The sequence below is a fragment of the Caenorhabditis remanei genome, chromosome IV, assembly GCF_010183535.1.
Source record: "Caenorhabditis remanei strain PX506 chromosome IV, whole genome shotgun sequence".
Taxonomy (NCBI): Eukaryota; Metazoa; Nematoda; class Chromadorea; order Rhabditida; family Rhabditidae; genus Caenorhabditis; species Caenorhabditis remanei.
In genome coordinates, this window is record NC_071331.1 from 21,734,922 (window position 1) to 21,762,455 (window position 27,534).

The 27,534-nt window shown below is 38.0% G+C and overlaps 8 protein-coding genes across 8 annotated transcripts; 3 read left to right on the forward strand and 5 right to left on the reverse strand.

Moving 5' to 3' along the window:
• Window positions 1–54: 54 nt before the first annotated feature.
• On the reverse strand, window positions 55–1,795 carry GCK72_015665 (uncharacterized protein; the record flags this gene model as incomplete). Its single annotated transcript, XM_053731051.1, has 8 exons — window positions 55–300; window positions 504–717; window positions 764–908; window positions 952–1,072; window positions 1,118–1,230; window positions 1,475–1,530; window positions 1,574–1,699; window positions 1,755–1,795. The coding sequence occupies 8 exons, from the start codon at window positions 1,793–1,795 to the stop codon at window positions 55–57; spliced, it is 1,062 nt and encodes a 353-aa protein (XP_053585823.1).
• Window positions 1,081–2,867, forward strand: GCK72_015666 (uncharacterized protein; the record flags this gene model as incomplete). Its single annotated transcript, XM_053731052.1, has 2 exons — window positions 1,081–1,204; window positions 2,572–2,867. The coding sequence occupies 2 exons, from the start codon at window positions 1,081–1,083 to the stop codon at window positions 2,865–2,867; spliced, it is 420 nt and encodes a 139-aa protein (XP_053585824.1).
• Window positions 2,868–2,986: 119 nt separating this feature from the next.
• Window positions 2,987–3,607, forward strand: GCK72_015667 (uncharacterized protein; the record flags this gene model as incomplete). The annotated part of the gene is made up of 1 exon (XM_003095100.2): window positions 2,987–3,607. The coding sequence occupies one exon, from the start codon at window positions 2,987–2,989 to the stop codon at window positions 3,605–3,607; it is 621 nt and encodes a 206-aa protein (XP_003095148.2).
• Window positions 3,608–5,543: 1,936 nt separating this feature from the next.
• On the reverse strand, window positions 5,544–9,583 carry GCK72_015668 (uncharacterized protein; the record flags this gene model as incomplete). The annotated part of the gene is made up of 12 exons (XM_053731053.1): window positions 5,544–5,759; window positions 5,807–5,912; window positions 6,397–6,563; window positions 6,612–6,836; window positions 6,888–7,000; window positions 7,263–7,485; window positions 7,537–7,670; window positions 7,716–8,056; window positions 8,245–8,500; window positions 9,283–9,377; window positions 9,428–9,473; window positions 9,517–9,583. The coding sequence occupies 12 exons, from the start codon at window positions 9,581–9,583 to the stop codon at window positions 5,544–5,546; spliced, it is 1,989 nt and encodes a 662-aa protein (XP_053585825.1).
• Window positions 9,584–11,967: 2,384 nt separating this feature from the next.
• Window positions 11,968–16,123, reverse strand: GCK72_015669 (uncharacterized protein; the record flags this gene model as incomplete). Its single annotated transcript, XM_053731054.1, has 6 exons — window positions 11,968–12,051; window positions 13,731–13,989; window positions 14,320–14,347; window positions 14,850–15,076; window positions 15,934–15,993; window positions 16,041–16,123. 6 exons carry the CDS (start codon window positions 16,121–16,123, stop codon window positions 11,968–11,970), a joined length of 741 nt encoding a protein of 246 aa, XP_053585826.1.
• Window positions 16,124–17,121: 998 nt separating this feature from the next.
• GCK72_015670 (uncharacterized protein) lies at window positions 17,122–23,509 on the forward strand (the record flags this gene model as incomplete). The annotated part of the gene is made up of 8 exons (XM_053731055.1): window positions 17,122–17,170; window positions 17,217–17,270; window positions 17,318–17,467; window positions 19,424–21,722; window positions 21,778–22,095; window positions 22,144–22,246; window positions 22,797–23,153; window positions 23,204–23,509. The coding sequence occupies 8 exons, from the start codon at window positions 17,122–17,124 to the stop codon at window positions 23,507–23,509; spliced, it is 3,636 nt and encodes a 1,211-aa protein (XP_053585827.1).
• Window positions 23,510–24,891: 1,382 nt separating this feature from the next.
• GCK72_015671 (uncharacterized protein) lies at window positions 24,892–25,652 on the reverse strand (the record flags this gene model as incomplete). Its single annotated transcript, XM_053731056.1, has 2 exons — window positions 24,892–25,230; window positions 25,590–25,652. 2 exons carry the CDS (start codon window positions 25,650–25,652, stop codon window positions 24,892–24,894), a joined length of 402 nt encoding a protein of 133 aa, XP_053585828.1.
• Window positions 25,653–26,453: 801 nt separating this feature from the next.
• GCK72_015672 (uncharacterized protein) lies at window positions 26,454–26,792 on the reverse strand (the record flags this gene model as incomplete). Its single annotated transcript, XM_053731057.1, has 1 exon — window positions 26,454–26,792. One exon carries the CDS (start codon window positions 26,790–26,792, stop codon window positions 26,454–26,456), a length of 339 nt encoding a protein of 112 aa, XP_053585829.1.
• Window positions 26,793–27,534: the final 742 nt, after the last annotated feature.

Here is a 27,534-nt window from a genome sequence, read left to right on the forward strand (position 1 = left end):
TTCACTCGTTTATTGGACAAACGAAAACCCAAAAAATCAAATGAGACAACAATCCTATAAACTCGAACATATCTTCTCATAAATAGGCCGAACGTGTTCCAGTCCGTGAGCAGAAAGATGACCACCACGTGTGAAATAAGAGAATCCTTGATTATCGAAATACTGGAACGCATTCATTGTTTTGTTCCAGAATGCATCCACGTAATCGATTAATTCACATTTTGATCCACACTCTTTCTTTACTAATTCCGCATGACGACGACGTCCACGTTCGAATGATGTCGGGTTGTAGAGGGATTTCTGAAAGAAAACATGTCAAAGATGAAACTTTTAACCGAACAAGTTTCACATTCACAATAATTGTTGAATTGTCTGATTCTATGAAATTTTTGCTTTTTCATTTGACTGGTTTTGAAATGCCCCGAAAGCAAAACCTGTCTTCTGTTTCATAACTTTTTTCATAAAGTTTTGAACCATCTATTGCTGTTGGCTAACAAACTCACATTTATTTCCTCCATCGTCTTCTTTCCTTCCTTCATCTCTCTCGCGATATTCTGTATTTCATCTACATTTGTTCTTGGAAACGAGTCTAATATGAACAATTTCCTCTTGATATTCGGCAGAATTTGTTTCAATTGACTCTTCATTTCGATATAGATTGTATCATGCTCCAAGTCGTTCTCATTAGTGTCATATGGCTCACCAACCGCAAACCATCTGAAAAAAGAAACATTCCGAAATTGAAAGTGGTATTTCTACTCACCTTGTCAATAAGAAAGCGTAATCTGGCTGCGTTGTTTTTACGAAATCCACAAACACTGACAGTTCCGCAGGACATGTTGCAGCCCAACTGTCATCAAACTTTCCATTATCGATTTTCTTGTGTGGAGCAGCAAGAGGTTCGCAACCTGTTATAGTTTTTTATAAAGCGTCAAAGACACGCCAGTATACCTGTTATTTCATCGATTGAGATACTAGTGGCACGGTGTTTGCACTCTTGAATGATCATCTTGTGATGGTTTTTGACATAACTGTTTCCTGTCAGCAGTATTTTGAACTCAGTACCGTTTTCCTGAAAAAATGGAAACTGATCGAATTGGAACAGATTTGGAATTACCTGGAAATCAAACCACTTGTGATCTGGATATCGTCGGACACTATTCGGTTCCTGTAGCTCTGGACCGATATGATCGTGTTGATTCCAGTAAGCATTCATCCTTTCAGCATCATCTATAAAAAACCTCGTAGTTACCATTTCAGGTTGTCGTTTTATTTGTCTTGTAATGGACATTTGGATAATGTTCGTAGAAAATATCTAGAATACCCAAGAAAACGTTAAAAACTTAGAAGAAATGCTCACTAGAAAACTATTCGTTTCCTGACTACGTTTTCTGAATTCTGACGACATTGATTACTTCAATCTAGACTAGAAAATTGCTGTGTCCAGGATTTCACATTTGCCATAAAATCTTACCGAGTGTCATATTAGCTGTCATTTCATCCAATCTGGGATACTTTCTCTCTTTTGTTCTGAAATTAACTAAATTTTCAGATTATTTCGTACTTAACTCACAATGCAACCTCTTCTTTCTTCTCCATACTCTTCTGGATTGCGTCCTGATTTGTACATGAAACTGTTGATAAGAACAACACCAGTACGAGAACAGTAATCACAGCACTCGACTGTTTCAGGTACCACCTATAAGTGTTCAAATTAACAATTTTTGGTTTCACAAAAATAACATGAAACTTACTCATTTCGCTTCGTTTTAGTCAGTTTTGAGCCAACAGTCATGGTTAAGCTGAAATACACAATCTAACAATTTGCAAATAGGCCTGGAACGTTATTTTCCAAGAATTCTCGGTTCTCAAATATAATAAAAATTTGCGCGAGAGAAGTATTGGAATTCGCGAAGCTTTTTTCATGAAGCACACTTCTAAACCGTGATACATAGTCTGTCATGATTTCCAAAAGACAAATCGGAATCATTTCACCGATAGTATACAAAAGGGGTTGCATTCACACGTTTGCATATGTTAATCATAAAACAAAGCGAATATGACAACTCGGGTATGGTCAAGCAAGGTACAGTTATTTCTCTACAGTACTGATTTTAGTACTGAATTATTCGCACATCCCACTGGTTTGCGTGGTTGCCGGGCGATGAAGCAAAGAAGTAAAAGAAAAAATGAACAAAATATGAGAAAAGAATGAAAAGGAAAGAAGAGAGCTGACGATTCTTCCTCCTGAGGAGGCCGGTATTTATACCATTCTTGGAGGCGAGAGAGTATGGTCAGAGAAGAGAGTGCTCATGTGGGCGATGGGAACGGGGGTTTTATGTCTTATATTTTATGGGAATGGGAATTGAGGAAAATATGAATGATCAACACCAAAACTGATCAGGAATCATCTAAAAGATCAAGAAATCAAATCCATGAATTGACACTCCAGAGGGAAGAAAGGAAGTTAAATTTCTTGTGGTTAGATTTCCGTCATTCCATATTTTCGGAAATTTCTTTGTTGTGTGTTTTCCGATGTAGATCACAATGATTCGAAAAATTGAATTTTAGGACTTTTCCAAATGAAAAGTGGGTTTTCGGCGGTTGAAAAGTCCCAAAAATCCCAAAAACTCAAACTTTTCCACTCCGAACGTGGACGTCGTCGTCATGCGGAATTGGTGAAGAAAGAGTGTGGATCAAAATGTGAATTAATCGATTACGTGGATGCATTCTGGAACAAAACAATGAATGCGTTCCAGTATTTCGATAATCAAGGATTCTCTTATTTCACAAATGGTGGTCATCTTTCTCCTCACGGACTGGAACACGTTCGGCCTATTTATGAGAAGATATGTTTATCTATCTAGTTTTGAAACGTCCTGAAGCCGCACTTCTAACACTTTTGCATTCTTTCACTCCTATTTTTTCAGGTTTCGCCAGACTAAACAATCACTGGAATAATGAATCATTATCATCGTTTCATGAAATGTTGAGAGATAACAGCAGTAAATATGATATGCTTTTCTTCCATTCCTACACTATTCTCGATGCATTGGAACTGTCGAAAAATGATTCAAATCAGATTTATGTGGTCATGCTCTATATAGATAGACTTTTGGAGGAGAAAGTTGAAGGGTTTGATCTACATCTTGAGACACTGCGAGACCTCAAAGAGAATGAATCATTCTTCCGGAATATGGTATTGCTGGGTGACTCGTATTATAAGACGAACGCATCGGAATACGAGGAAATCAAAAGAAAGTATTCTGGTGCTAGATCTGGTGCACTTTTCAATTATTTCGACTTACTTGGAACCTTTTATCAGAATAGATTCTCGTCGACTTGTGAAATAATTGAACGCGGCATTTCGCAGATCAAAAAGTTCAGTGACAACGAGTTTAATGCTCTGTTGAAGTTTGTGAAATTGGCAATGAATATCGACAGGAATGAACAGTATGTTGTTGCTACATCACTAGGCAAGTCGATGACAGATGAAGAATGTTCGGAACTATGGAATCACTGGAATCTGGAGGGAAAAAAGAAGGAAATGGTAGAAGTTGTTAAGGCGATGCATGACAACTTTAATTTGAACTCATGTGGAATTTGAATAAGGAAATAGTTGGACTGACGGAGATTCGAATAAATATTTTGACAAAATAGCATTTTGAAGATTAATATAAAAATATACAAAAAATCACTTCATGCAAACATTAACCGGCCACGAATATGAAATATTTAAAGTCAGAAAAGCGAGAGCTTCAACAAACAAATATAATCATGCCTATGCAGGGTTTCACCACAAAAACTACAGAAACCCCTGTAAATCTGGTCGAGACCCAGAACACAGACGATATTCAGATTCAGCTCGTTAAGACGGTTCGAATGAGTATAATCATGACTAGGTTTGAAGCAATTTGGGTCTCGACACGATTTACGAGGGTTACTGTAGTTTTCGTGGTGGGACCCAAAGTGGTCGGAACATAGGCTTGTGGGTACTTTTCTGAAAGCTCTTGCCGAGCTGATTCCAAAAGTACCTCATTCGTCAGCCTCCTGTTAAAAATTACCAAGTTACACAGAAAACTGTAAAAACTGAATATTCCAAAATTTTCGAAAGTCGATAGCTCAACTTGCGGACTGGTTTTAAGCTTAAAACAGAGCAAATGCTTTGATTTTGAGATTCCAGTGCTTTGCCATTTTTATATCCAAAAAGACCAAAAATTCCAAAAATTTGTGTCCCTGACATCGTAAACTTATTTTCTGACATCAAACTGCGAATAAAAGTTTTACAAGTTTAGTGGAAGAGTTTTTCCCACGCGAATTCCTTCCACCGTGTAGTCCTCTCGGACAAAATAAATTCTTTTTATCTGTCGATTCCTCGTTTTCCTGATGAAAAAATGAAAATGCGGCGTGAAACTGTCGGTCTAACTGGGGAATGGTTTTTTCGAACCACTGATAACTATCTTTTTTTTTCCCTTAATGGCGTCACTCTCTCCAACTGCTAATGTTCCCACCGACAATTCACTGGATGCTCATGATGGTGCCACGATAATTCAATCGTAACCTATGCAAACGCGCTTTGTTGAGACTACATTTTGGTAATATTATTTGACGCCTAAATTGCAATTTTTTGATTTTTTTGTTTTTTTCAAAAAATTGGTTTTTCTCGATTATATTTATCCTTAAAACTATTTCTTGACAAAGTTTTTCAGTTTAAACAAAAAAATTTAGGTAAGCGATTTTTCTCAAAAGAGCGCGTTTGCATAGGTTCACTTTGAATTATCGTGTGGTGCTTCTCCTGTTCTTTCTTCTCATTCCTCATCGATTTTGCCCCCGGGTTTTTTCTGCGGAATACCCTATTTTCTACTAGATTTCATCAAATTTCGATGTTTTGAACAAGAAACGTAATTTATTTTAGCATTTAACTATTTTAAAAATCAAAATTCAATTTTTTCTGCGAAAAATGACTTTTCTGTGCGAATTTTGAGGAAAAACGCAATTTTTCGCTGTGTAATAACACTAAAATGTATTTTCGTATAGTGTTAACTGTATTTTTTCACTCAAAAAGCACAAAAACCGTTAGAAATCACAGATTTTTAACGAAAAATGAGAAAAAAAAAACTGAAAATTCGAAATTCCCTCTATTCTCACCTAGTACGGCACTCCGTTATCCCGCCGACGCGTGTTGTTTAGCCAAAATATTTTCATTTATTTTTAGCCGTTTTTCCTCATTTTTTGCTGAAAATCTGTGATTTTTGACGGTTTTTGTGGTTTTTTTTTTGAATTTTGGGTTGAAAAAAAGGAAAAATATTACGAAATTATATATTTTCGTGTTGTTTTACGGCTATAAACGTCGGAAAAGTTTATTTTCATCGAAATAAATGAGTTTTATGCAAAGCTCAATCGTAAGCATAAACCAATCCCTCAACCACAAATATTTCTGTTGAAAACCTCAAAATTGAATGGAAAATGTTTACTCATAGAAAGAGAAAATAGGGGTACTATTTTAAGAGAATTCGAGTACCGAAACAATAAGAAAAAAGTAATTATTCTTTACAATAACACAACGGTGTATAATGAGTCTTCTTGGTACAATAAGTAGTCGTCCCATATCTATCCACTCTTTCGATTGCTCCAAATTCCAGTTTTCCAGTCTCGTTATCCGTCACTAAAGTCTCGAAAATTGCAGGCTGCTTTGTCTTTACGACAATTTTATAAGTGGCTTTCGCACCGTTTAACGAGATGATACTGAGAGCGGTGACCTGAAAATAAGGGACATCGGGATACACAGACACACAGACAGACAGACCTTATCAAACTCATATTTATGGCATTGTGACGTCACATTAAACTCTTCAAGTGTATCATGAACATAGGTGATGAGCGCGGTAGCCAGACGGTTGCTCAATTTAGTGCTGCAAATAACTTGTTGTCGGTTTGTCCGGATGTCTAGTACAGTACCGTCTAAAAGGCTTGGCTGTTTTCAGTTGAAAATTACCAACTTTGAGAGTGTGTCATGGTTATACTTATTGTCCCATCAAGTATATTTTAATGAATTATACAAAGCAAAGGTAGAGCTTCATTTTTGTAGTTGACAACTTTTTTGTAGAGACAATGTCTAGAGAGTTATAGTCATTTTAAGACGACAGCTCAAAAATTGCATGATTTGAGGGAGAAATAACTTTGTCGATATGTCACTTGCTAGGGAGTACTCGTACAAAAAAGTTGCCAACTACAAAAATGAAGATCTACCTTTGTTTGGTATAATTCATTAAAATAATACTTGATAGGACAATCTGTATTACCATGACACCCTCTGAAAGTTGGTCAATTTCCACTGACAACGGCCAAAGTTTCCAACCTTATGGACGGTACTGTAGGTTTGTCCTGATGACTCACTCGTATTTCATGTCAATCGACTTAGACTTGCACATACAGTATTCCTGGATAATTGGAAGAGTCTCACAATTTCTCGGAGTCAACGGTTGCTCGCGGAGCAAAGAGTGTCCTTTTTCACCCGGGATTTTTAGAAGGGTAGTGTTAGAAAATTGTGAGGATGGCTGGTACTGAAAAAGTAACTATATTGTTGGATTCAAAAAATGATAGCCACAAACTTTTACAATATCCAGCAAGGTGGCTCGTAGGTCATAATGCGTCTGAAGTCGTTCGGAATTTTTGGATAAAACTTCTAGAATTCCATTATCCCGATACTTTTTAGGCACCGACATCATGAACGCTGGGTTATGATGCTCCAAGTTTCCAATTTCACTCGCATAGAATTCAGTAGTCCCACTACGCCATCCATGATCTGCCATCAGAACGACAAATGCGTTGTCAAACTGCAAAAGTGAAAAAATAAGTATTGATTACATAAATGGTTATTTCATTACCATTTCAGAGTTGCCCTGTAAAAACTCGAGCAAAGGTTTGTCCAATCGATCAGCGCCCATCAAAAAGTTATGTGCCAAGTGGACAGACCAGTACCACACAAATTTTGGACGGTCTGCAATAATTTCTAATTACGCAGAGTAATTATGATTGGTGGATATTGCTATGAAGGTAGTTCTGGAATTCAAGGCGAAAAAACTTTTCTTTTGATTTCAGACGGAAAAATCAATTTATATGGTGAAAATAGCGTAAAAATGAGATTTGTAGTGTAAAACTACTGAAAATCCTCATTTCAAACCCGAAAATCACACAATTCAAAAAATTAAAATACGAATGTTCACCGCCGCGAAAAGACGAAAATGAAAAACTTATTTTACCTTTGTAAATTTCTGTAAACTGCTCAAAAAACTCCAGCGCTGCTGAATAAGATTCTCGACACGATATCCGTCCCCGCAAGTGTTCTTTTGTAATGTATAAGTCTGTTTTCTCGAAAATTTTGACAAATGGAAAAAACGTGTGGGCCGAGTGATAGTTTTGGAATCCCTTGCAGTCCGGATTGGCCCAAAGAGTTTGGTAAAACCAGTCATCGATGTAATTAGTCTGTAAAAAAATTCCGAAATGAATCTGTGAGAATTTTGAATCTGAACCTACCATATACCCTGCATCCGTGAAATCCTTGAACATATTTGGCTTATCATCCATATAATGATGACAATACTCATCTTCACTCCAATCCACTTCAATTTCTCTACCACCTTGCATAGTTCCCGCTTCTACTTGTTTTCCTGAAATAAAACGATTCCAATAGAGCGCACTTGCACCAAACCTACCAAACCAAAGAGGTACTGCATTAACCTGACTACGCGAAGCCACTTGACTATACGATGGAAAATCAACGGCCTGGAATTGTTCTGTCATAAATTTCACAGTTTTCGCCAAGGATCGTTTCATCATACGAGACGACAGAGAATCGACAAGAATCACAAATACATCCGGAACGCCCTTCTTAATGACTTTTGGAGGTTTTTCTAAAATTTGAGTGTGGATATATCCATAAACTTCTCGATCATTCTCCCAACACGCGGCTTCCAGAAATTCACAGTCGGTGGGTCCCGGTGGAAACCAATCGGATATTAAGAAAGGACCGGTGAGCACAGGGAGCTCATAGCACCTGAAAGAGACAGAGGGTTATAGAAAGTTCATATGAAGCATCTGCGCTCTACAAGAATTTGATAACTTTTACTTTTATCAAGAATTTTGATAATTTGTCTGAGCGGCGACTCAGCCTGCCAAATGGTGTGCAAACGCGCTTCACTAGACTTCTGGTTTCGCGGGAAAACAATTTGAATTCATACATACCTTGCCTTACAACTCCTTCCCTCCTTTTCCTGAGTTACCCGCCATGATCCATTCGTGTATTCCGTCAGAGGTTTCAAATTCGGATCACAGCCAATAGTATCGTCATGTGGGATGAAATATGGCTTCTCGGATTCATCGTATAGATCAAATATTGGTACGGTGCAGCCATCATTGAAGATTTGATTCGTGTAGTTATTGGAACTGGATTCGTTGGTGAAAATTGGAAGGATCTGGTTGAGGACGGGCGGGACGGACACTAAAAGATAATTTATTGGGAAAAAAGCATCAGCAAAAGACAAAAAATTTTCAAATTTTCAAGGAACCTTTTAAGTGGTCCCTAATGCAATCAAAAACGACATATACAGGTCGAAAGAGCATGTTTCAAAACCGATAAGTCAACTTTCAAAAGTTGCTCACGTGACCTGTAAGTATCTGAAATTTCCATCTGAAAATTGACCATTTTTATCATTGATTTACAGCATCTCTCCGTCTCGCTTCCTTCTCTTATCACCGTGGGTCGGATGGCGCAGGCGGTTAGCGTATAGGAAATGAGGAAAATTATGCACTGTTTTTGGAAGCAAAACTTACAAAAATAACAATAATTGTGTTTTATGATAGCTTCCAAAAGCATTTTTTTATTGCAAAAATCAAACCAAAAAAAAGTAAAAAAATGAGCAAGGCGTCGAACCAGTGCACAGCGCTCCTCCACCTGCGCACTAACCGCCTGCGCCATCCGACCACGGTTCGATAGCGTCGACGAAGTCTTTATAAGGGTGATAGGAGGAGGAGGAGACGAGAAGGGGAGATGCAGTAAATCAATGGTAAAGTTAATACATTTTCAGATGGAAATTTCAGATACTTACAGGTCACGTAAGCAACTTTTGAAAATTGATTCATAGGTTTTCAAACATTCTCTTTCGACCTGTATAGATTGTTTTTGCTGAAATTCAGGACCACTTCCCTTGTAAGCTTGAAGGTTTTAGTCCGAAAATTTAAATTTCTAGACACCCGAATCGTCGGAAATTAATAAAAAAGTACCGGTTTCATGCTTAGTGCTCCTCCAATTGATTGCCATGTATAAAACCATAAAGCTTGCAACAGAGAACGCAAAAATCAGGTAGGATAAGGATTTTCTGGAAAATTCTCAATTCTTTCCTTTTTTCCATTTATTTTTAAAACCTACATATTAGCATGTCGGCGGGAATTCCAATACTTGAAAACTCTTGGTTCTAAAAAATGGAATTATGTAAGTACGCTCTACTGATAACTTACCTCTACCACCTGAATCCTCATAATCGAGCAGCAATCTTGTGCTTTCCTTTTCGTCGTGAAGAGCCATTCCGATGGGAACTCAAACTGAATTTTCTACTCGACTCGTGTCATCGAAATCCACCACGTGGCGTTTTCGGCTGGTTGCAATGTGGAAAGGTCAAATTCACGGCAGAAATTTTTGTTTCGAAAAACTTTTTTGAAATTTTTTTCAAGAAACGTGAAGCCAATTTTTCCACGATTTAATTCAATTATTTTATTTTTTGCACTGAAAATTCAGTATTTTTAGGTGTTTTTTCAAAAAAAAAATTTATCGGCCCTCCCGTTTTCTCGGCTCAAAAGGAGTTTTCGTGAAAAAGTTTTCCCACGCGAATTTCTTTCACCGTGTAGTCCTCTCGGACAAAGTCCTTTCTCGATTCCTCGATTGCTCGCTTTTGTTCAACATCGATGACTGGTTTTACCAAACTCTTTGGGCCAATCCGGACTGCAAGGGATTCCAAAACTATCACTCGGCCCACACGTTTTTTCCATTTGTCAAAATTTTCGAGAAAACAGACTTATACATTACAAAAGAACACTTGCGGGGACGGATATCGTGTCGAGAATCTTATTCAGCAGCGCTGGAGTTTTTTGAGCAGTTTACAGAAATTTACAAAGGTAAAATAAGTGAATTTTCAAAAAGTGTGCGTTTTCGCGTGACGACTGTTCACCGTCACGAAAAAATGCAGAATTGGTGAATTTTCACCGTTTTTAGTGAAAAAGGGAAGAAATCGTTGAAATAATATGTGAATATCATTTTCAAGTAAAAATTGAATTTCTATACTTTAAAATGAAAAAAGAATATCAGTTTTTCAATTTCATCAAAACACTACGCACCTTTTCGCGGCGGTGAACATTCGTATTTTAATTTTTTGAATTGTGTGACTTTCGGGTTTAAAATGACGGATTTTCAGAAGTTTCACACTAAAAATCTCATTTTTTACGCTATTTTCATCATATAAATCAATTTTCCCGTCTGAAACAAAAAAAAGTTTTTTCGCCTCGTATTCCAGAATTACCTTCCTCACACTCTACATTCAGATTCAGAAACACACACGATATTCAGATTCAGCTCGTTGAGACGGTTCGAATGAGTATAATCATGACTAGGTTTGAAGCAATTTGGGTCTCGACACGATTTACGAGGGTTACTGTAGTTTTCGTGTCGAGACCCAAAATGCTCAGAATATAGGCTTGTGGGTACTTTTCTGAAAGCTCACAATCCGCTGAATTCGAAATTGCAACTTTCATAAAAAAAAGTGTCAAAACTGACCGAGTTACAGTAGGAAATGTGAAAAATAGATTTTCAATTAATTCGAAAATTTTCGAAATTCTATAACTTGATCAGTTTTTGCTGGTTTCGGCTGATTTTAGACTCAAAAGATGGGGAAATAATTAAATTTTTAAAAAAGTACAAACTAATGATTCAGCTGGAAACTCAATACTTGTTACCAAAATGCCCAATTTCCATTATTTTACTCCTCAAAATTGGTTTTCGACCAGTATATTTTCAGATGTAGATCACAAAGATTCGAAAAATTGAATCTGCCTATCCGCATATTTTCACCTGTAGTATCCTTTTTTGGCTCTGAAATCGCTGAAAAATCACAATGAAACCTCGGAAAATGACAAATTACTATGGAATTTCATGATTAAATTCAAATTATAGCGACGAGAAGAGAGAGAGAGAGAGAGAGAGAAACAAAAATTGAATCTTAGAAGAATTACAGTAATCGAAGCAAAGAAAAGTATCAGTAATACAGTTGAAAATATGGATTTTCAGGCTTAAAAATGGGGTTTTCAGTGGAAGAAATAGAAAATTCACTGATTTTTGGACTAAAAATTGGGATATTTTTGATAATTATGAGGAAGCAATTATCGATCGATTCGGGACGGAAAACTGGGAAATTTGAGAAAAAAGATTTGGTGGTGGGAGTGGTGGAGGGATTTTCAAAGATTTTTTTGAGTGGGAATAATCCATTTTTGATCTGGAAATCGATTTTTTCAAGCAGAAAGTTAATTTTCCAGCTAAAAAACCGATTTGCAATGCTGAAATTGAGTTTCGAAGCAATTTTCAGCTAAAAATTCAATTCTCCGACCAGAAAGTCAACTTTCCAGCTGAAAAATTGATTAAAAAATAATAATTTTTCAGTCAGAATATTGTTGTTTGACTCAAAAAATCATTTTCGGACCAGAATGTCAGTTTTAAAGCTGGATATTCGAATTTTTAGTGATTTTTGTCTCCAAAAGTCAATTTTCAGCTTAAAAAATCCGATTTTCAGTCGAAATATCACATTTTCGACCTCAAAAAGTTGATTTTCCACTCGAAAACCCCTAAAAATCCTCAAAAAAACAATAAAAAATCGAATAAAATAACAAGAAAAGGGAGTAAATTGAGTAGAGATGTCCATTCTTCTAGTAGTATCCACCGTACGGAGCCTGTGATGATTGTGGTGGAATTGCTCCGGTTGCTGACATCATTCCGTACGACGAGTAGCCCTGAAAAATCGATTTTTTTGAGGGAAAAAGTGGATTTTAGGAAAAAAAAAAGTGATTTTCAAATGGAAAATCCTGCTTCGGGACGTTGAAAATAGGATTTTAGAGTCGAAATTGGCAATTTTTCAGTATGTTAACAAGTTGATATGTCTAGTTGAGCAATTTCTAGCATCAAATCGAGATTTCTGGTCAAAAATTGAAAAAAAAAAGGTTTTTATTCGAGAAAATGGCAATTTTCAGATGGAAAATCGGTATTTAAAGCTGAAAAATCATCGAATTTTGTTGATTTTTAGCTCGAAAAACGCAATTTTCAGGTGAGAAAATGAATGTTTCCATTGGAAATCAGATTTTCAGTCTATCGACTCTATTTTGAATGAGAAAACAGATTTTTCGCACAAGAAATACCGTTTAAAAGCTCAAATATTGAATTTTGAACTCGGAAACTTGGTTTTCGAGAGGGAAATTCATTTTTCAACTGACTAGGGAAGGCCCTCGAGTCAAAGTGGAGATATGGGACGTGACCTATATCATTGGAAAGCTGAGAAAACGCTGATTCCAAATATATATTCAGTTTTTGCCCTCGAGGCCTGGTATTCGAGAAAAACGAGGTCAAAGTTTGGACCCCTAACAAGTCATTACCTTTCCGACGTGTTTAAAATGTCAGCAGCGTGGTGTAGGCGGTAGCAGTGTTGTCAATGCGCAGTCACTTTTTGGTTCAATTCCATCGGGCCACCAAATTTTTTTTTCGGTTTTTTAAGTTTCGTTTTTTTTAGGAAGTGGTTTTTTTTAAAGTTTTGTTCAAATAGATAAAAAACGAAACTTAAAAAACCGAAAAAAAATTTGGTGGCCCGATGGAATTGAACCAAAAAGTGACTGCGCATTGACTACACTGCTACCGCCTACACCACGCTGCCGACATTTTAAACACGTCGGAAAGGTAATGACTTGTTAGGGGTCCAAACTTTGACCTCGTTTTTCTCGAATACCAGGCCTCGAGGGCAAAAACTGAATATATATTTGGAATCAGCGTTTTCTCAGCTTTCCAACGATATAGGTCACGTCCCATATCTCCACTTTGACTCGAGGGCCTTCCCTAGTGAATCCCCGCGTTTCGTTAAACGTTTCAAGTTAAAACCCATATTTTTGTCGAGAAATTCAGTTTAAGCCGCTAATAATCCGAATTTTCAATGAAAACTTTAATTTTCAGCTTTAAAGCAATAGTTGGAAATGGGAAATCTCGATTTTGAGGTCTAAAAACATAATCGTTTTATTAAAACCTCAAATTTTTCACAATTTTTGTAGGTTTCAGTTCAAAACTACACAGAAAAAGTGTATTTTGAGTTGAAAACTCGATTGTTCTGACCATTTTTTTTTATATCAAGAAAATGGATTTTCAACGGATTATGTCGTTTTCAGCTCAAACAACACGAAAAAACTTTTTTGAGCTAAAAACTGCGATTTTTGAGGTTTTTGGGTCAGAAATCAGAGCTGTGCGGAAGTAAAATTTGTTAAAAAGGAAGAAGGAAGTGAAAAAAGCCCGGAAGAAAGAAGGAGGAAGTCAAAGGAAGGAATTTCGCACAGCTCTGCCAGAAACCTATATTTCATACCATTTTTCTGATTTTTTTGAGCCGAAAACTGCGATTTTTCCCTAATTTTCCCTAATTTTCATAATTTTTCCGTACATTTTGATGTAATTTCCTCAATTCTTGATTAGTCGGATGAAGACACCACTGATGACACATATCGCATAGATCTCCGTGTGCGAATGGACAGGCGAAATCTTTTCGATTGCAATCACCGTTTTTCAAGTGATACGGACACATTTGAGCGTCCGCAGTCAACGGAGAATTCGATGAAGACGTCGCGCCGCCGGGTGATGACGTGCTGCCTTCAGATGACGTCAGGATACGGAAGGAGGCGGCGGCGGCGTAGATTGGGTGTCTGCAAATAGAGAATTAAGGATTTATGGTTGAACATGTAATTTTTGATGGAAAATTGGGGTTTAAAGCGATTTTGAGGATTTTTCAACTAGAAAATGGCTTAAAATTTAGGTTTTTAGCCGATTTTTAACTGAGAAATGTAGATTCTAAAAGATTTTTAGTCTAAATAACGACTATTTCGTAAACTTTTTAAAGCTGGAAAAAGCAGGATCTCAAAGTGGAAAATAGTAGCAAACGGTTTGGAAAAAGGGAAAATTGAGAACTTAATGACATTATCAGCAATTTTTGGTCAAAAAGTTGCATTTTTGAACGATTTCAGACACGAAATCACAATTTCAGGAGACTTTTTACTAGAAATGCTGAAAAATGTCATTTATTATAGTTCTCGAAATAACAGAAAACCGGCAAATAGAGTTTTCAGCCTGAAAATAGCTGAAACAAGCCAATTTTCGGCTCTAAACTCACCAATTCAGTCACTTTTACCATAGGAAACAGTGAGTTTAGACCAGTTTTCGTGGCTCCGGGACAATTCGCAACGAGACATTTCGCAGCTATGAGTTCTACAGCCTCAATTTCCCCGTTTTTTCAGTGAAAAATTTCTTGTGGTCCTCTTTATCAAAATTACAAAAAATTTTCTTTATAACTTCTCGAACTATTAATCATACGAAAAAGTCAAGATATCACTGAAAAAACGGGGAAATTGAGGCTGTAGAACTCATAGCTGCGAAATGTCTCGTTACGAATTGTCCCGGAGCCGTTTTCGTAGTTTCATGCAGCCATTTTCAGCCCAATTTCCATAATTTTAGGTCGTTTTTCCATGACTTTTGAAAAATTTTAGCAAATTTCCCTCTCAAAACTCACCATTCCCCACAGATTTCTCAGATTTCTTCATCCAACTCGGTACGAATTCAGTCGCATCGATATTGAGCCCCGGTTGAGCCAATTGAATGGGACGAACTCGAGGAGTGATTACTGTAGCTGTGAGTTTAGATTTGGAAGAAGACGAAGAAGAGGGAGAAGACGTTGATGGGCATTCGTCATTTTTCGGACGGGTATGGAGGAAACGACACGCTTGACCGAATGAACATCTGGAAAATTAAGAAAATGACATTTTTGAAGAGAAAAGTGCCAAAAATCACATTTTTCCATAGTTGTCAAGGCCCGGCTTCAAAAAATGACCATTTTTTTTCAATTTTTTATCGAAAATGTGACCATTTTTGACTATTTTTCAGAATTTCTTCTGATTCTGACTGATAGTCGAAAATTTTACTTTTTCGCGAAAAAATTCAAAAATTTTCAAAAAATTTGACTTTCGCGCCAATTTGCCCGGGCCTTCGGGCTTTGACAACTATGCATTTTCGAGTAGAAATCGGCAAAAAATGACCGAAAAAAAAAAACAATTTTATGAGGGAAAAATTAGTTTCGGACCTGAAAAAATGGGAAAAAAATTGTCTCAAAAATGCTGGCCGAGTTTATCCACTTGGTGGCCTAGAAAACCAAATTAAAGGAAAACTAGTCCCCGAGTTCCGATTTTCTTAAATATGACTATTTTGAGAAGGAGCATCTGGAAATTTGGGAAAAGTGAGATTAAAGGAGGAAAAATTGGTTGAAAATGAAGATTCTCGACATAAAAATAACGATTTTCACCGAAAAAGTACAGAAAAACAGGTTTTCGATGGTAAAACCGATAAAAAAGGCGTTTTTTTGAGTGACAAATGTTGGAAACCCAGATTTTGGGTATAAAATGGTGTCGATTCAAGTGGAAATCCGAATTTTCGATTTAAATTAGCTGAAACTGATTTAAAAATGTTTTCCAATATATTTCCAGAAATTTGGATATTTAAAAAATCTTGTTTTTGATTTTTCACTATTTTTTGTCTTAAAATCTTAATTTTCCTTATTTTTCATCAATTTCCACCCAAATTACGCAAAATTTTTCACTAACTTTACAACCAAATTGAACTGACAAATGTTCTCGTTTCTCGTCGCAGCGTCGTGGATGAATCTGGAAATTTTTGAGATAATTAACTAATTAAATAATTGAGTAATTACGTACAGGCGGTGCCTTTCGAACAGATTCCGTTGGCAAAGTAGCAACAATCAATCGGTTGTTGTGGTGGTGGTTGACGACACATTTTGGGGCTGAAATACGAGAAAAATTGATAATTGAGAGTGGGAAATAGGCGAAAATTCAAGAGAAAAAAAGACGAAAAATACGTTTTCAGGTATATTTTTTGGGCGGAAAACCAAGTTTTTGACGAAAAAAAACCTATTTTTTCAATATTTTTCAGGTAAAAACAGTATTTTGAGTTAAAAACTGAAACTGATAACACTATTAACATTCCACACCTCTCACAACTTCGCCCCACCGCAAACGAGAGAGTATCAGAGAGAGACGCAGAGTTTTTTTTCTCGCGCCGACTCAGATTTTCACAGCTTTTAACCTATTCTCGCATTTTCTCATAGTATTTTTTGTAAATAATTACGAAAAAAATGCGAGAATAGGTTTAAAACTGTAAAAATCTGTGTCGCCGCGAGAAAAAACTCTGCGTCTCATGTCGATACTCTCTCGTTTGCGGTGGGGCGCAGTTCTAAGAGGGGTGGACTGCTAATATTCCCCGATTCTCCAGATTTTCCCATCCTAAATCTTATTATACACATTAAAATATTAAGGAAGCTACTGTAGCAAAGACTTCCAGGACTGGGTTCAAACAAAAAACCTTCCCGAACTTTAGTTTTCTCGATAAACATGAAAATCAGTTTGTGGCGAAAGAACAATAAAAAAATAGAGTTTAATATTAGCACACTTCTTACAACCGCGCTCTACCGAAACCCAAGAAAATAGTGTGAAAAATTGAGAGACTCAGAGAAAATATATATTTTTCAAGGGGATTACGGTGGAGCGCGGTTGTAAGAATTGTAAGACCGATTACTGAAAAATTAATTTTCTACGTGACCCCTCTCATCATTTCTCCATTCTTAAATTCTTAAATTAGCTTTTTTTAAATTTGAAATTCCCACGTGCCCCGATTTCTTCTTTATCTCCAATCTGCCCTACTAACCCGATTCTACATCCCTTATAATACCACATATTCCCACAAAAAAATCAGTTATTACGATTTTTTGCGGCAGAATGCGCCTATTATACTGCGCACTGTTGCTGTCGATTGTGATCAAATATGGTAAGTTTCGGATGTCTGATACCTAAAAATATGTTTGAATTTTCAGTTGATCCAGACAACAATGACACAGATGCCACCGAACCAAAAGTTCTAAAAAATTGTGAGTGAATCCAGGATGAAATGGGAAAAAGTAATGCATTTTTTCAGTTTTCCACTCCCGCGATCCAACCGCCGGCTCCAATCCTTCTATTCTCCATCCGAAAGTTCGTCACTCCACAGATTCATCCTCCTTCCGTCCTCGAATGCCGTCATATCTTGTCAACTCTCCACTCCTATCCAAAAGAGACAAAAGAAACGGTGAGTACTCAGATTTAGCGGAAAATGAGAAAGTGACTAGAAAATAGGATCTCCTTACATTCTTATCTAGTTGCAAATATTTTGTATTTTCGGGAGAATATGTACCGTCTGGCCGAAATTCCTGGTTTACTAAGGACTATGGTTCGGGTACATATCTTTTCGCCTTCGCGCAGCGTCTTTTCTATAAGGCATCAATAGCCACCAGAGTTGCATGGAAGTGAAAATTTCTTATCCGGAAGTCGGAAGCGAATTTCCTTATCCGGAAGTCGGAAGCGAATTTCCTTATCCGAAAGTCGGAAGCGAATTTTCTTATCCGGACGACGGAAGTGAATTTCCTTATCCGGAAGTCGGAAACGAATTTCCTTATCCGGACGTCGGAAGCGAATTTCCTTATCCGGAAGTCGGAAGCGAATTTCCTTATCCGAAAGTCGGAAGCGAATTTTCTTATCCGGACGACGGAAGTGAATTTCCTTATCCGGAAGTCGGAAACGAATTTCCTTATCCGGAAGTCGGAATAAGATTTTTCGCGAGTATTCAAAAACTCCAAGAGAAAAACCATACAATTCGCGAAAATCTGTGGAAAATTTGTTTTTGGTGGAAGAAAAGCCTATTTTCCAGACTTGCAACGGGCCGGGCCGGGCCGGGCCGGAATGAAAATTTCCAGGGCCCGGCCCGTGGCCCGGCCCGGTCGGCCCGGAAGTTCAGTACTGAAAAAAATTCAAATTTTTTTTTCGAAAATTTCCCGATTTTTTTTGAAAAATATTTTTTAAAAACAATTTTTTGTAGGCTTCGAAGGTTTTTGAAAAATATACTTGAGGAAAAATATGAAAAATTTTCAGAAAATAAATTTTTGGACAAAAAATTGTAGTGAAAAAAGTTCAAAAATTCAAATCCGGGCCGACCGGGCCGGGCCGGGCCGGAGCTTTCTCGGCCCGGCCCGGCCCGGAATCTTGCAAGTCTGCTATTTTCTGTCCTTTTAGACCATTTTTCCATGAATTTCTGCGAAATGTACCTTTCGAAAATTCGACATTTGGGAATGACGGAAGTCGGAAGTAAAATTCCTTATCCGAAACTCGGAAGTCGGAATAGAAATAATGCCCGGAAGTTGGAAGTCGGAATTTCATGCAACTCTCGCCACCTCGTTCATTAATCATTTCTGTTGCTTTTTGGAGTTTTTGACGGCTCCGGGCGTTAGAAGCGTTTTTTAAAAAGTTATATTAGCACGTCAAGGAAGCTACTGTAGCAAAGACTTCCAGGACTGGGTTCAAACAAAAAACCTTCCCGAACTTTAGTTTTCTCGATAAACATGAAAATCAGTTTGTGGCGAAAAAACAATAAAAAATAGAGTTTAATATTAGCACACTTCTTACAACCGCGCTCTACCGAAACCGAAAAATGTGTGTGCAAAATTGAGAGACTCAGAAAAAAAACATTTCTCAAGGTGATTTCGGTGGAGCGCAGTTGTAAGAACTGTGCCGACCTGGATGCCTTTTGCATTTCTCGCAAGTGCAATCTTTGTTTTCAATTTTTTATCGAGGCGAAGATCGCCGTAAATCAAGAAAGATATAATTACAGTCATCCAAAATGAATAGCACCTTGAAATGACGAGCTTGTAACAAGCCATAATAACGTTCTTGCTAGAGTTTTGCTCTTTTTGGAGAGACTGTATCAAAAGTAGGGTGAGAACGTGTTGTTCCGGCTCCACGACGTTTCGCAACTCACGCATGTTTCACAACTAAGACGTTTTGCAACCACACCGCATTTGCATAAAAAGAAGACAAATTTATCTGACCCATTTCTTGACAAAACTAGGTTTAACTATTCCTAGTTTTATGGTTGCAAAACGTCGCTGTTGCGAAATGTCGCGGAGCCGTTCTGCGGTGCATGCAGCCAATGCTGTAGCGGATGAAATCGATCTTCTTTGTTTTCCTTTTTTTTCAACTATCAATATTTCAGTGGACAAATCGTTCAATGAATTTGTCGATCGGCTCTCAACGATCGCTCGTCTGGTCAATACAGTAAAAATGCAATCCGATCTCATGAATGATCATGATATGCATTTCAAAGTTGGAGAACTTCTGAACGTTGGAAAGATTGAAGTGGACACCCTGAAAACAATCAACACTCTTCGTATCAAAGAACTTATACTGGCTATCAATAAAACAGAAGAAAACTTTGATAACGTGGATGCAGAGTTGAAAAAGTTGCAAATGTGGGAATTAGTTCGGAAAGTAACTGAGGATTTGGGAGAAGCCAGTAGTTTTCCAAGTACACACGATTTTCTGTTCAAAGACATCGAAAGTCTTGATACCGAATTTTCTGCAGAACCTTTCGGCAATGCAGAGTCCTCTGTTGAAAACGTGCTGAATTCTCTCGAAGACTTGAAAGGCTATTCAACTCTCGGCTTCACCAGAGAAGAAGAAGTGAATAGATACTTCAAACAGTTCGTTTCTGTAAAGGAGGCTTTCGCCAATGTCATCTCTTATATTGATCCTTTGATAACACAAATCGAGAAGATGACCCCTTTCAAAAGTTGGGATCTCGAGCAGAAACGATCAGTGATATCAGAGCCAGAAAGACTTATTTCCGCTATCATTTGGAGAAAAGGAGTGCAAGAAAAAGGTGATACAAGTGACTACGACAAAAATGCTCTTGACAAGAATTTCGGATTGCTGGATGATTTGAAACAAAGTGTAAAGATATTTGAAGACGACTATACATTCTTCGAAAACACTTTATTCAAACATGCGTATAATTCGTTATCAGATCTCTCAGGATTTGAAGCCATAGATAAGTTAGCTGCTGAAATTGGAACGAAAAAGCTCAATAAGATTTTCAAAATCATTGAGAGCGACAAAAAGTTGATGAAGGGTTTGAAACCGATTCTCGAAATAAAGAAAACTAAATTCATGAATTCTAGTTTTTCGTCAGATTTGGGCACAAAATTCGCAATAGAGAAGGTGAATCTGATATTGAAAGAAATAATAAAGACAATAACAACAGTCAAAGGTTTTGGACAATATTTGACAAATTTTGAACACTGTGGAGCAAAAGGAAAGATAATTGATGATAATACGTTGAGTGGAGCCCGATTCCCTCTTCATACTGGTCAAGAGATGGTTGCCAACTTCGAAGATTTTTTTAAAAGAGACTTTTTCCACCACAACCTCCGACCTCTCTTAGCTGATTTGGGCAATGCCAATAGGACGTTGGAGAACATAAACCCAAACGGACGCACCCCCTCATTGAAACAGCTTTCGAATGTTTTCTCTGAGTTGACCATAAATGGGACACTGAATGTAATCCAGAAGTCAATGAAGACATTACTCAAAAGTTTGAAAACTTTCAATTCAAAGAAACTGGATAAAGCTTTCAGCATTTTTAAAGATCGGCGGGAACAAATAGAGGGGTTTCTGAAAATTTCGAATGTGACCTACGAACGTAATGTTCACATTTGTTTACAGTCTTACCAGCATCAATGTAAAACTTCTTATGAAGCTACTCTTCTTATCCGGATGATAAGATTGCTCGAAGTGGAGAGTATCAACAATGTGAGCCGATACATGGATCAAGTCGAAAAAGTTCAACGGACATTGGATTCATTAAAATCTATGCTCCCTGTGGTTAAAAATAACTCCAATGCTTACGTTGAAAAACTAAACAAAATCGACAAGTTGGTGGTGACTCGAATCGAGAAAGCGGTGAATTCGGTCAACAACCTTGTTTCATTAAAAAAACAAGGACTGTTGAAGGAACTTCAGGCCATTCAAAGCAGAGCAGAAGATGAAATAAACCTCATCGCTGTATTCGGCCTTAAAGACCCGATTTATAAAGATACTAAGTCGTCGTGGAACTTGAAAGAAGCGATCATGTCGTTGGAAACGAGTCTTGATTACTTTGATGAACATGTGAAAGAGTTCAATTTCCAAAAAGTGAGAAACCTCTCTAATTATGACTCATTTTTTGAGAGTATGAAAGATATGCCTCAGATCGCAATCAAGCCCGAATCTTTAATACGTGTGCTTAACTACTTGATCAAAACGACAACGTGGGAGAATCACATACCTGTGTTCACCAAGACGAAAGAGAAGCTCATCGAGATTTCATCTATGGATCTGGACTTCGCAAAACATTTCCAAGAAGTGGGCGATTCGTTCCAAAAGTTTGGGGACTTTTTGACTCAAGCTTTGACGGATGATGTTGTGAACCCAATGCAGGATCAGGATATCCAGAATGAAGACGAGTATGACTACACGTAAGTTGATCTCCTAATTGAATTCATTAGACCACCAAAACTTTCTTATTTTCAGATGGATAATCGTGGGTTGTGTTGTCTTCGTCGCTGCTTGTCTATCCGGCGGTGTAATCTTCGTTCTTTGGAAAAAGAAACTGTTGTGTTTCAAAAGGAAAGGAGAATCGGTGGATTGTGATGTAATCGACATGGATCCAGTGGACAACAAGCCAGTTCTTCCACCTCATTTGATTATCGTAGCTATTGGTACACAGACATTCGGACGACACCCGGAGCACTATGAGTTGTGGACCCAGTTGATGGTACATGTGAGAACGGCGCCAACACCAGAAGAACGACAATTCCCGTACTTGCCGTTGAAGGGGTCGATGTATTGGTGAGTTTCAGAGGTGAAAGTTATTAAAACTGATTGTGATGGTTACAGGGATCCGAATATCAAACTGAATCCGTTCACAGCTCTCCAATCGGTTCGGCTCCACGGAAACAAGTTTCGTACTAGGCTGGGAACTGTTTTTTATGCTATGCAGGTGAGAATATTGGGTAGTTAGCGCATGGATTCAAGCCGAAAAGTTGGAATTTTCTAGTTGGTCGTATAGACAGCATAGCAAAGCGTAAGATCACATAAACACTCAATGACGGCTGCAGGTATGTGCCCGGGTGGCATTGAGCGCCTCGCATTTTTTCCAGAAATTCGAAAATGCGGTGAGAGAGTGTGCAAATTGGAGAGACGCAGACACACTCTCGATTTTACACACTCTCGTCGCATTTCCGCACACTTTGAATTCTTTCAGCACCCAAAGCGCCTCCATAGGCACATCCCTGGACGGCTGCGCTGTACTGATAAAAGTTTACGCTAGGGGGGTTATTGTAGGTGATAGCACTGTGGGAATTTTCTAGCTTTCGGGTTATTGCCAGTACGAATCGGAGCGCAATTTGATTTTTTTAATAGAGATCTGGCTCAGACATAGCACGCAACTTTGCGCACGCGATGCAACCGCAAAGATTCTGCGAAACCAACGCTTGTCTAATGTCCAGTCCAAAATCTACTTAAAATCCAAAAATTCTCTATCATTCCAGGCCCCGATGGAAGCCAACAGCATGCACGACGACACTCGAGGGGACTTCTTGGCTATGCTCGTAATTGATGAAGTCGAATTCATCGTATTCCTCGGAGAAACCAGTTCGTGTGGACGTTACTTCACCGAAGGCGTCGGAAATCTCACCATCGAAAACTTCACTGTCACAAATGAGGGGGAGCAACAGTTCCAGAACTCGACGGACATTGTTGTGAGAACTCTGATGGTAAAGGACAATAAGAAGAAGACTCAACGGAAAGTGAAGCAGTTCCAAGTCAAAAACTGGAGAGAAGGAGATATTCCCAATTGTGGATATGAACCACTGGAAGCCATCATGACGGAGATTTGTAAGAGTAAAGTGAGTTTTCGATAGCCATGAATAGAACAACTCTACTTTCTCATTTTCAGGCACCAGTCGTCGTTCACTGTACCTCTGGAACCGGACGCACGATGTCCTTCATCGGTTTGGAATACATTTCAAGATTTTTGGAGACTAACGAGGAGATGACGTTCGCTGACGCCTTCAAAAAACTCATCGAGAAAAGATACTCCGCCTTCGAAAACGCACGTCAAATCGGATGGGTTCAAGTCGGGACAGTGTACTTCATGTCTATTCGACACAACGCCGAACTCGTAATGTATCAGAATATCGAAGGAGTGTTCAGAGATATGGTCGAGAGAAATGTCGGAGTGCCGAAAGGGATCAAGTTCTAGATGAGGATGGAAGGATGAAGAGAAGAAAATGAAAGATAACTAGACATACTCGAACTTATTTTACTCGGTATCAATTTATGTATTGTATTTTAAATGACTTGAACGGAAATAAATTAGAATTCCGATGAAAAAAGAACGAAAAACTGTTGAAAACAAAAAAAATACCGAAAAATTCAGGAAAAACTGCGCAATGGCAATTCGCATATCAAACCAAAAAACCATTGATTTTTCAGTTGAAAAACAGAAAAAACCGTTCCAGCGCATGGGAAAAGTTAAATTTATTTTTTTTTGCTAACGGCGAAAATAAATTTTCCGACCGATTTTTGACTAAAAATTGTGTAATTACCGCTGAATGAACACCAAAATACACTGTTTCTAAATATTTTTCTCACTTTTTCCACTCAAAATACAAAAACGACTAAAAACCGTCGAAAAATCATCGATTTTCAACGCTCTGTCATAAAACCGTGTTTTTCCTAGTTATAGCCGTAAAACAACACGAAAATATAGAATTTCGTGATATTTTTCACTTTTTTAAACCAAAATTCAAAAAAAAACCACAAAAACCCGTCTAAAATCACAGATTTTCAGCAAGAAATGAGGAAAAACGACTAAAAATAAATGAACATTTTTAGGCTAAACAACACGCGCCGGCGGGATAACGGAGTGTCGTACTAGGTGAAAATAGAATGAAATTTGATTTTTAGCCGTTTTTTTTCACATTTTTCGCTGAAAATCCGTGATTTCTGACAGTTTTTTCTGTGTTTTGAGTGAAAAATACAGTTAACACTATACGAAAATACATTTTAGTGTTATTATACAGCGAAAAATTGTGTTTTTCCTTAAAAATCGCAAGGATAAGTCATTTTTCGCCGAGACTATTGAATTTTTAATTTCAATAAAAATATTTGCTAAAATATATTACGTTTCTTGTTCAAAACATCAAAACTTCATATGACATAGAGAACAAGAATTTCGGTCAGAAAAATATTTTCAAACTGTCTATCAGCGTAAATACTGTATTAAAACGGCATGCCGTTATATTTTTCAACTGCCTCCGAGAGAAATTTTGTGGTTTCAGAAACTCATTAAAATTAAACGAAAAATTTTTTTGCCCGTTCTATTTGCTGATCAAGAAATGACCAAACACGCTGCCCTGATAATCATTCTTATGGATTCTGCGTAGAGATGTGGTGGCGTTATAATACAGGTGCCGTTCTATTACAGGTGCCGTTATAAAACAGTATTTACGGTATCTCGAGTCTTATAAATGAGCCGCAACGCGACCGCGTCGCGCCAGTGATTTACAGAAATGTGTAATTTTGGATCACTTTAAAAAATATAAATGTTCATTTCAAAAATTACAAAAAAATATTCAAAAATTAGGCCTTCGCAGCTGGAACGGCCGCACTGACCACACCACCAACACTCGAAATAAGACTACTGACACCTCCGAGAACGGCCCCAGCGTCTGCTGGCGCTGCCGAAGGCGCGCCAGCTGCTCCTGCAACACTCCCGGCACCCGATATGACTCCACTGACACCTCCGAGGATTGCACCGGCGTCCGCACCGGGAGCTCCGCCTCCTGGAGCAGCCTGGGCTCCAGAAATTTGAGATTTCTGTTCTGCACCACCACCACCTGACTTTCTTTGTCCGGATCGTTCAAGCCCATTACCACCATCCTCCTCACCTAGCTGACGACGATGTTGACGGTGACGGCTCTGAAATTTGCGTACTGTACTTTTTCAGATCGTGGAGATTTTTGCCAGTTTTAATAGAAATAATCAATTTTAGCTCATTGAGAGCTTTCAGAAAAGTATAATCATGATTACCTTTGAAGCAATTTGGGTCTCGACACGAAAACTACAGTAACCCACGTAAATCGAGTCTCAGTCATGTTTGAAGCTCTCAGCAAGCTGAATCCAAACTTTGTTGTTTCATAGGATCGGCCCAACATAATTACGACAATTTGAAGTTTTTCAAAATATCGGGTTACTGTAGTTTTTGTGATGGGACCCATTTCAAAGTTCTCTTTTTCCAGAACTCAAATTTCTTATCAATTTTCAGTATCATAACTCACCCGTCTCGCATCAAGAAGTGCCAAGCAGACAGCCGAGAGAAGAAGGAATTGGAAGAACTTCATGTCGTAAGGGAAGGATTTATAATTTTTGTTCAATATGGGGACAGTTTTTATACGGAATAGTGAAATGAGGTGTGGGTGTGGGAAAATCAATAGTCTGTGGGAAAATTGGTATCAATTTCTTCAAAGAAAAATGTTTGCTCTTCGAAATTTAATGGGTTTGAAAAAAGATCGTTTAAAGTGGTTTTAGGAAAGTTTCAGGGATCAAAACCTTACAACAAATTTCAAATCCCCAAAACGAGGTCTTAAATCAGTGTAAAACCTTAAAAATTGTTAAATTTTTGTCACTGTAAGTGACGGCAGGGCGCCTCAACTGACCAAGTCGTTACGCGGTTTTGAAGGAATTCATAGTTACTGTAGACCTGGTGGTGAGGGGAAAAAAAAACAAAATATTACGGTAGCACTCGTTTCAGCTGTGTTGAAAGACGTCATTTCCGTGGTGGGATCCCATGGTGACCGAGTTGACGGATTCTAGGCGACGACTTCTCGATTTCAAGAATATAGGAATTTCGGTCAGTGTAGTTTGTCATTGTAATCGGTGATACTTAAAAACGTCGGTGTGATGACCGAGTTGACGGATCCTAGGCCACGACTTTTATTTATTTAATAATCCAGTCGATAGCCAGTCTTATCTCGCAGTCAATCGGACATATCGACATTGTACATGGTGTTGAATTTAAACACTTGGAGTCAACAAGATATTCTGAGTGAATAACCCAAATATTAATAATGAAATTTATTCAATTTATTATTTAAGAATTGTAAACAAAATAGAGACAATATGACCAAGTGCACGTTCTGACTTCAGTGAATTGGAGAGTGTGGACAGGTTGCAAACGCCAGCGCTTTGAACCCTTGAGGAGCACGGTCCATTGTCCAATTTTCCACAATTGCATTTGGGTCACAACAGTGATTTGCGAATCTCGCCTTGTTTCCATAGAAAGTGGGGTCTATGTGATATTTCCCAGCTTTCAAGACAGCTTTTCTCCATCTCCTCTTTGGTCCGATGTAAGCTATGATGAACTCTCCGGATTCGATTCTTTTGCCGTTTCCCGCCAATTCTTTGCTTTTTGATAAGTTGCGGTGTCCGCATCCACAATTCGGACATTTTTTTATTCCTTTGCATTCGCACCTGTAAACCATAGATTAGGGTTCCGGCTCTAACCGTGTCAGACTTCAGCGGTACTACAGTACTGGCCAAAAATATATAACTTTTCACAATAACTAACCTTTTAAGTCGAAAATCCTAAAATTAAGGCAAAAATAACAGTTAGCATTCAATAATAATCAGAAGACGAAGAGGGACGACCGGCATACTGGTAGCTAGGTCTATGAATGAATAAATTGTGTATTGGGAGAAAAAATAAGGGACAGAGGGGGCGGAGCTGACCTTCTCTTCGTCACATACACTATCTCAACATAAACGTCTTTCCTTGGGGTGAGAGAGCCCTGCAGACAGAGAGACACACAGAGACCATCTCTTTGTCTTCAGGGTTTTTCAGTTCTTCACGTTCAATCAGGGTAATTAGACCACTCTACTCATCCATTATTGCTGTCTGGTTCCTTAATGATGGATATTCATTGTATTAGTGACTACGGTGGATGTAATAGTGAGATAAGAATCAAATTCTTGGATGGACACCGGAGTAAATAAATATAATGCAGAGTATATCTACAAGAACCTCCAGCATATGACCTTGACAAAAAAAGAAAAGGATAGGGGTACGAAGGAGTAGGACACCACCACAAGAAATCAGAAAAAAACTATTGCGTCGGAATCAGAGCTGTGCGGACTTACTAGGAAAGGTCATGTACTCAGTTTGGAGTTATGGAATGTGTCATATACCATTAGAAAGCTGAGAAAACGCCAATTCCAAATATATAT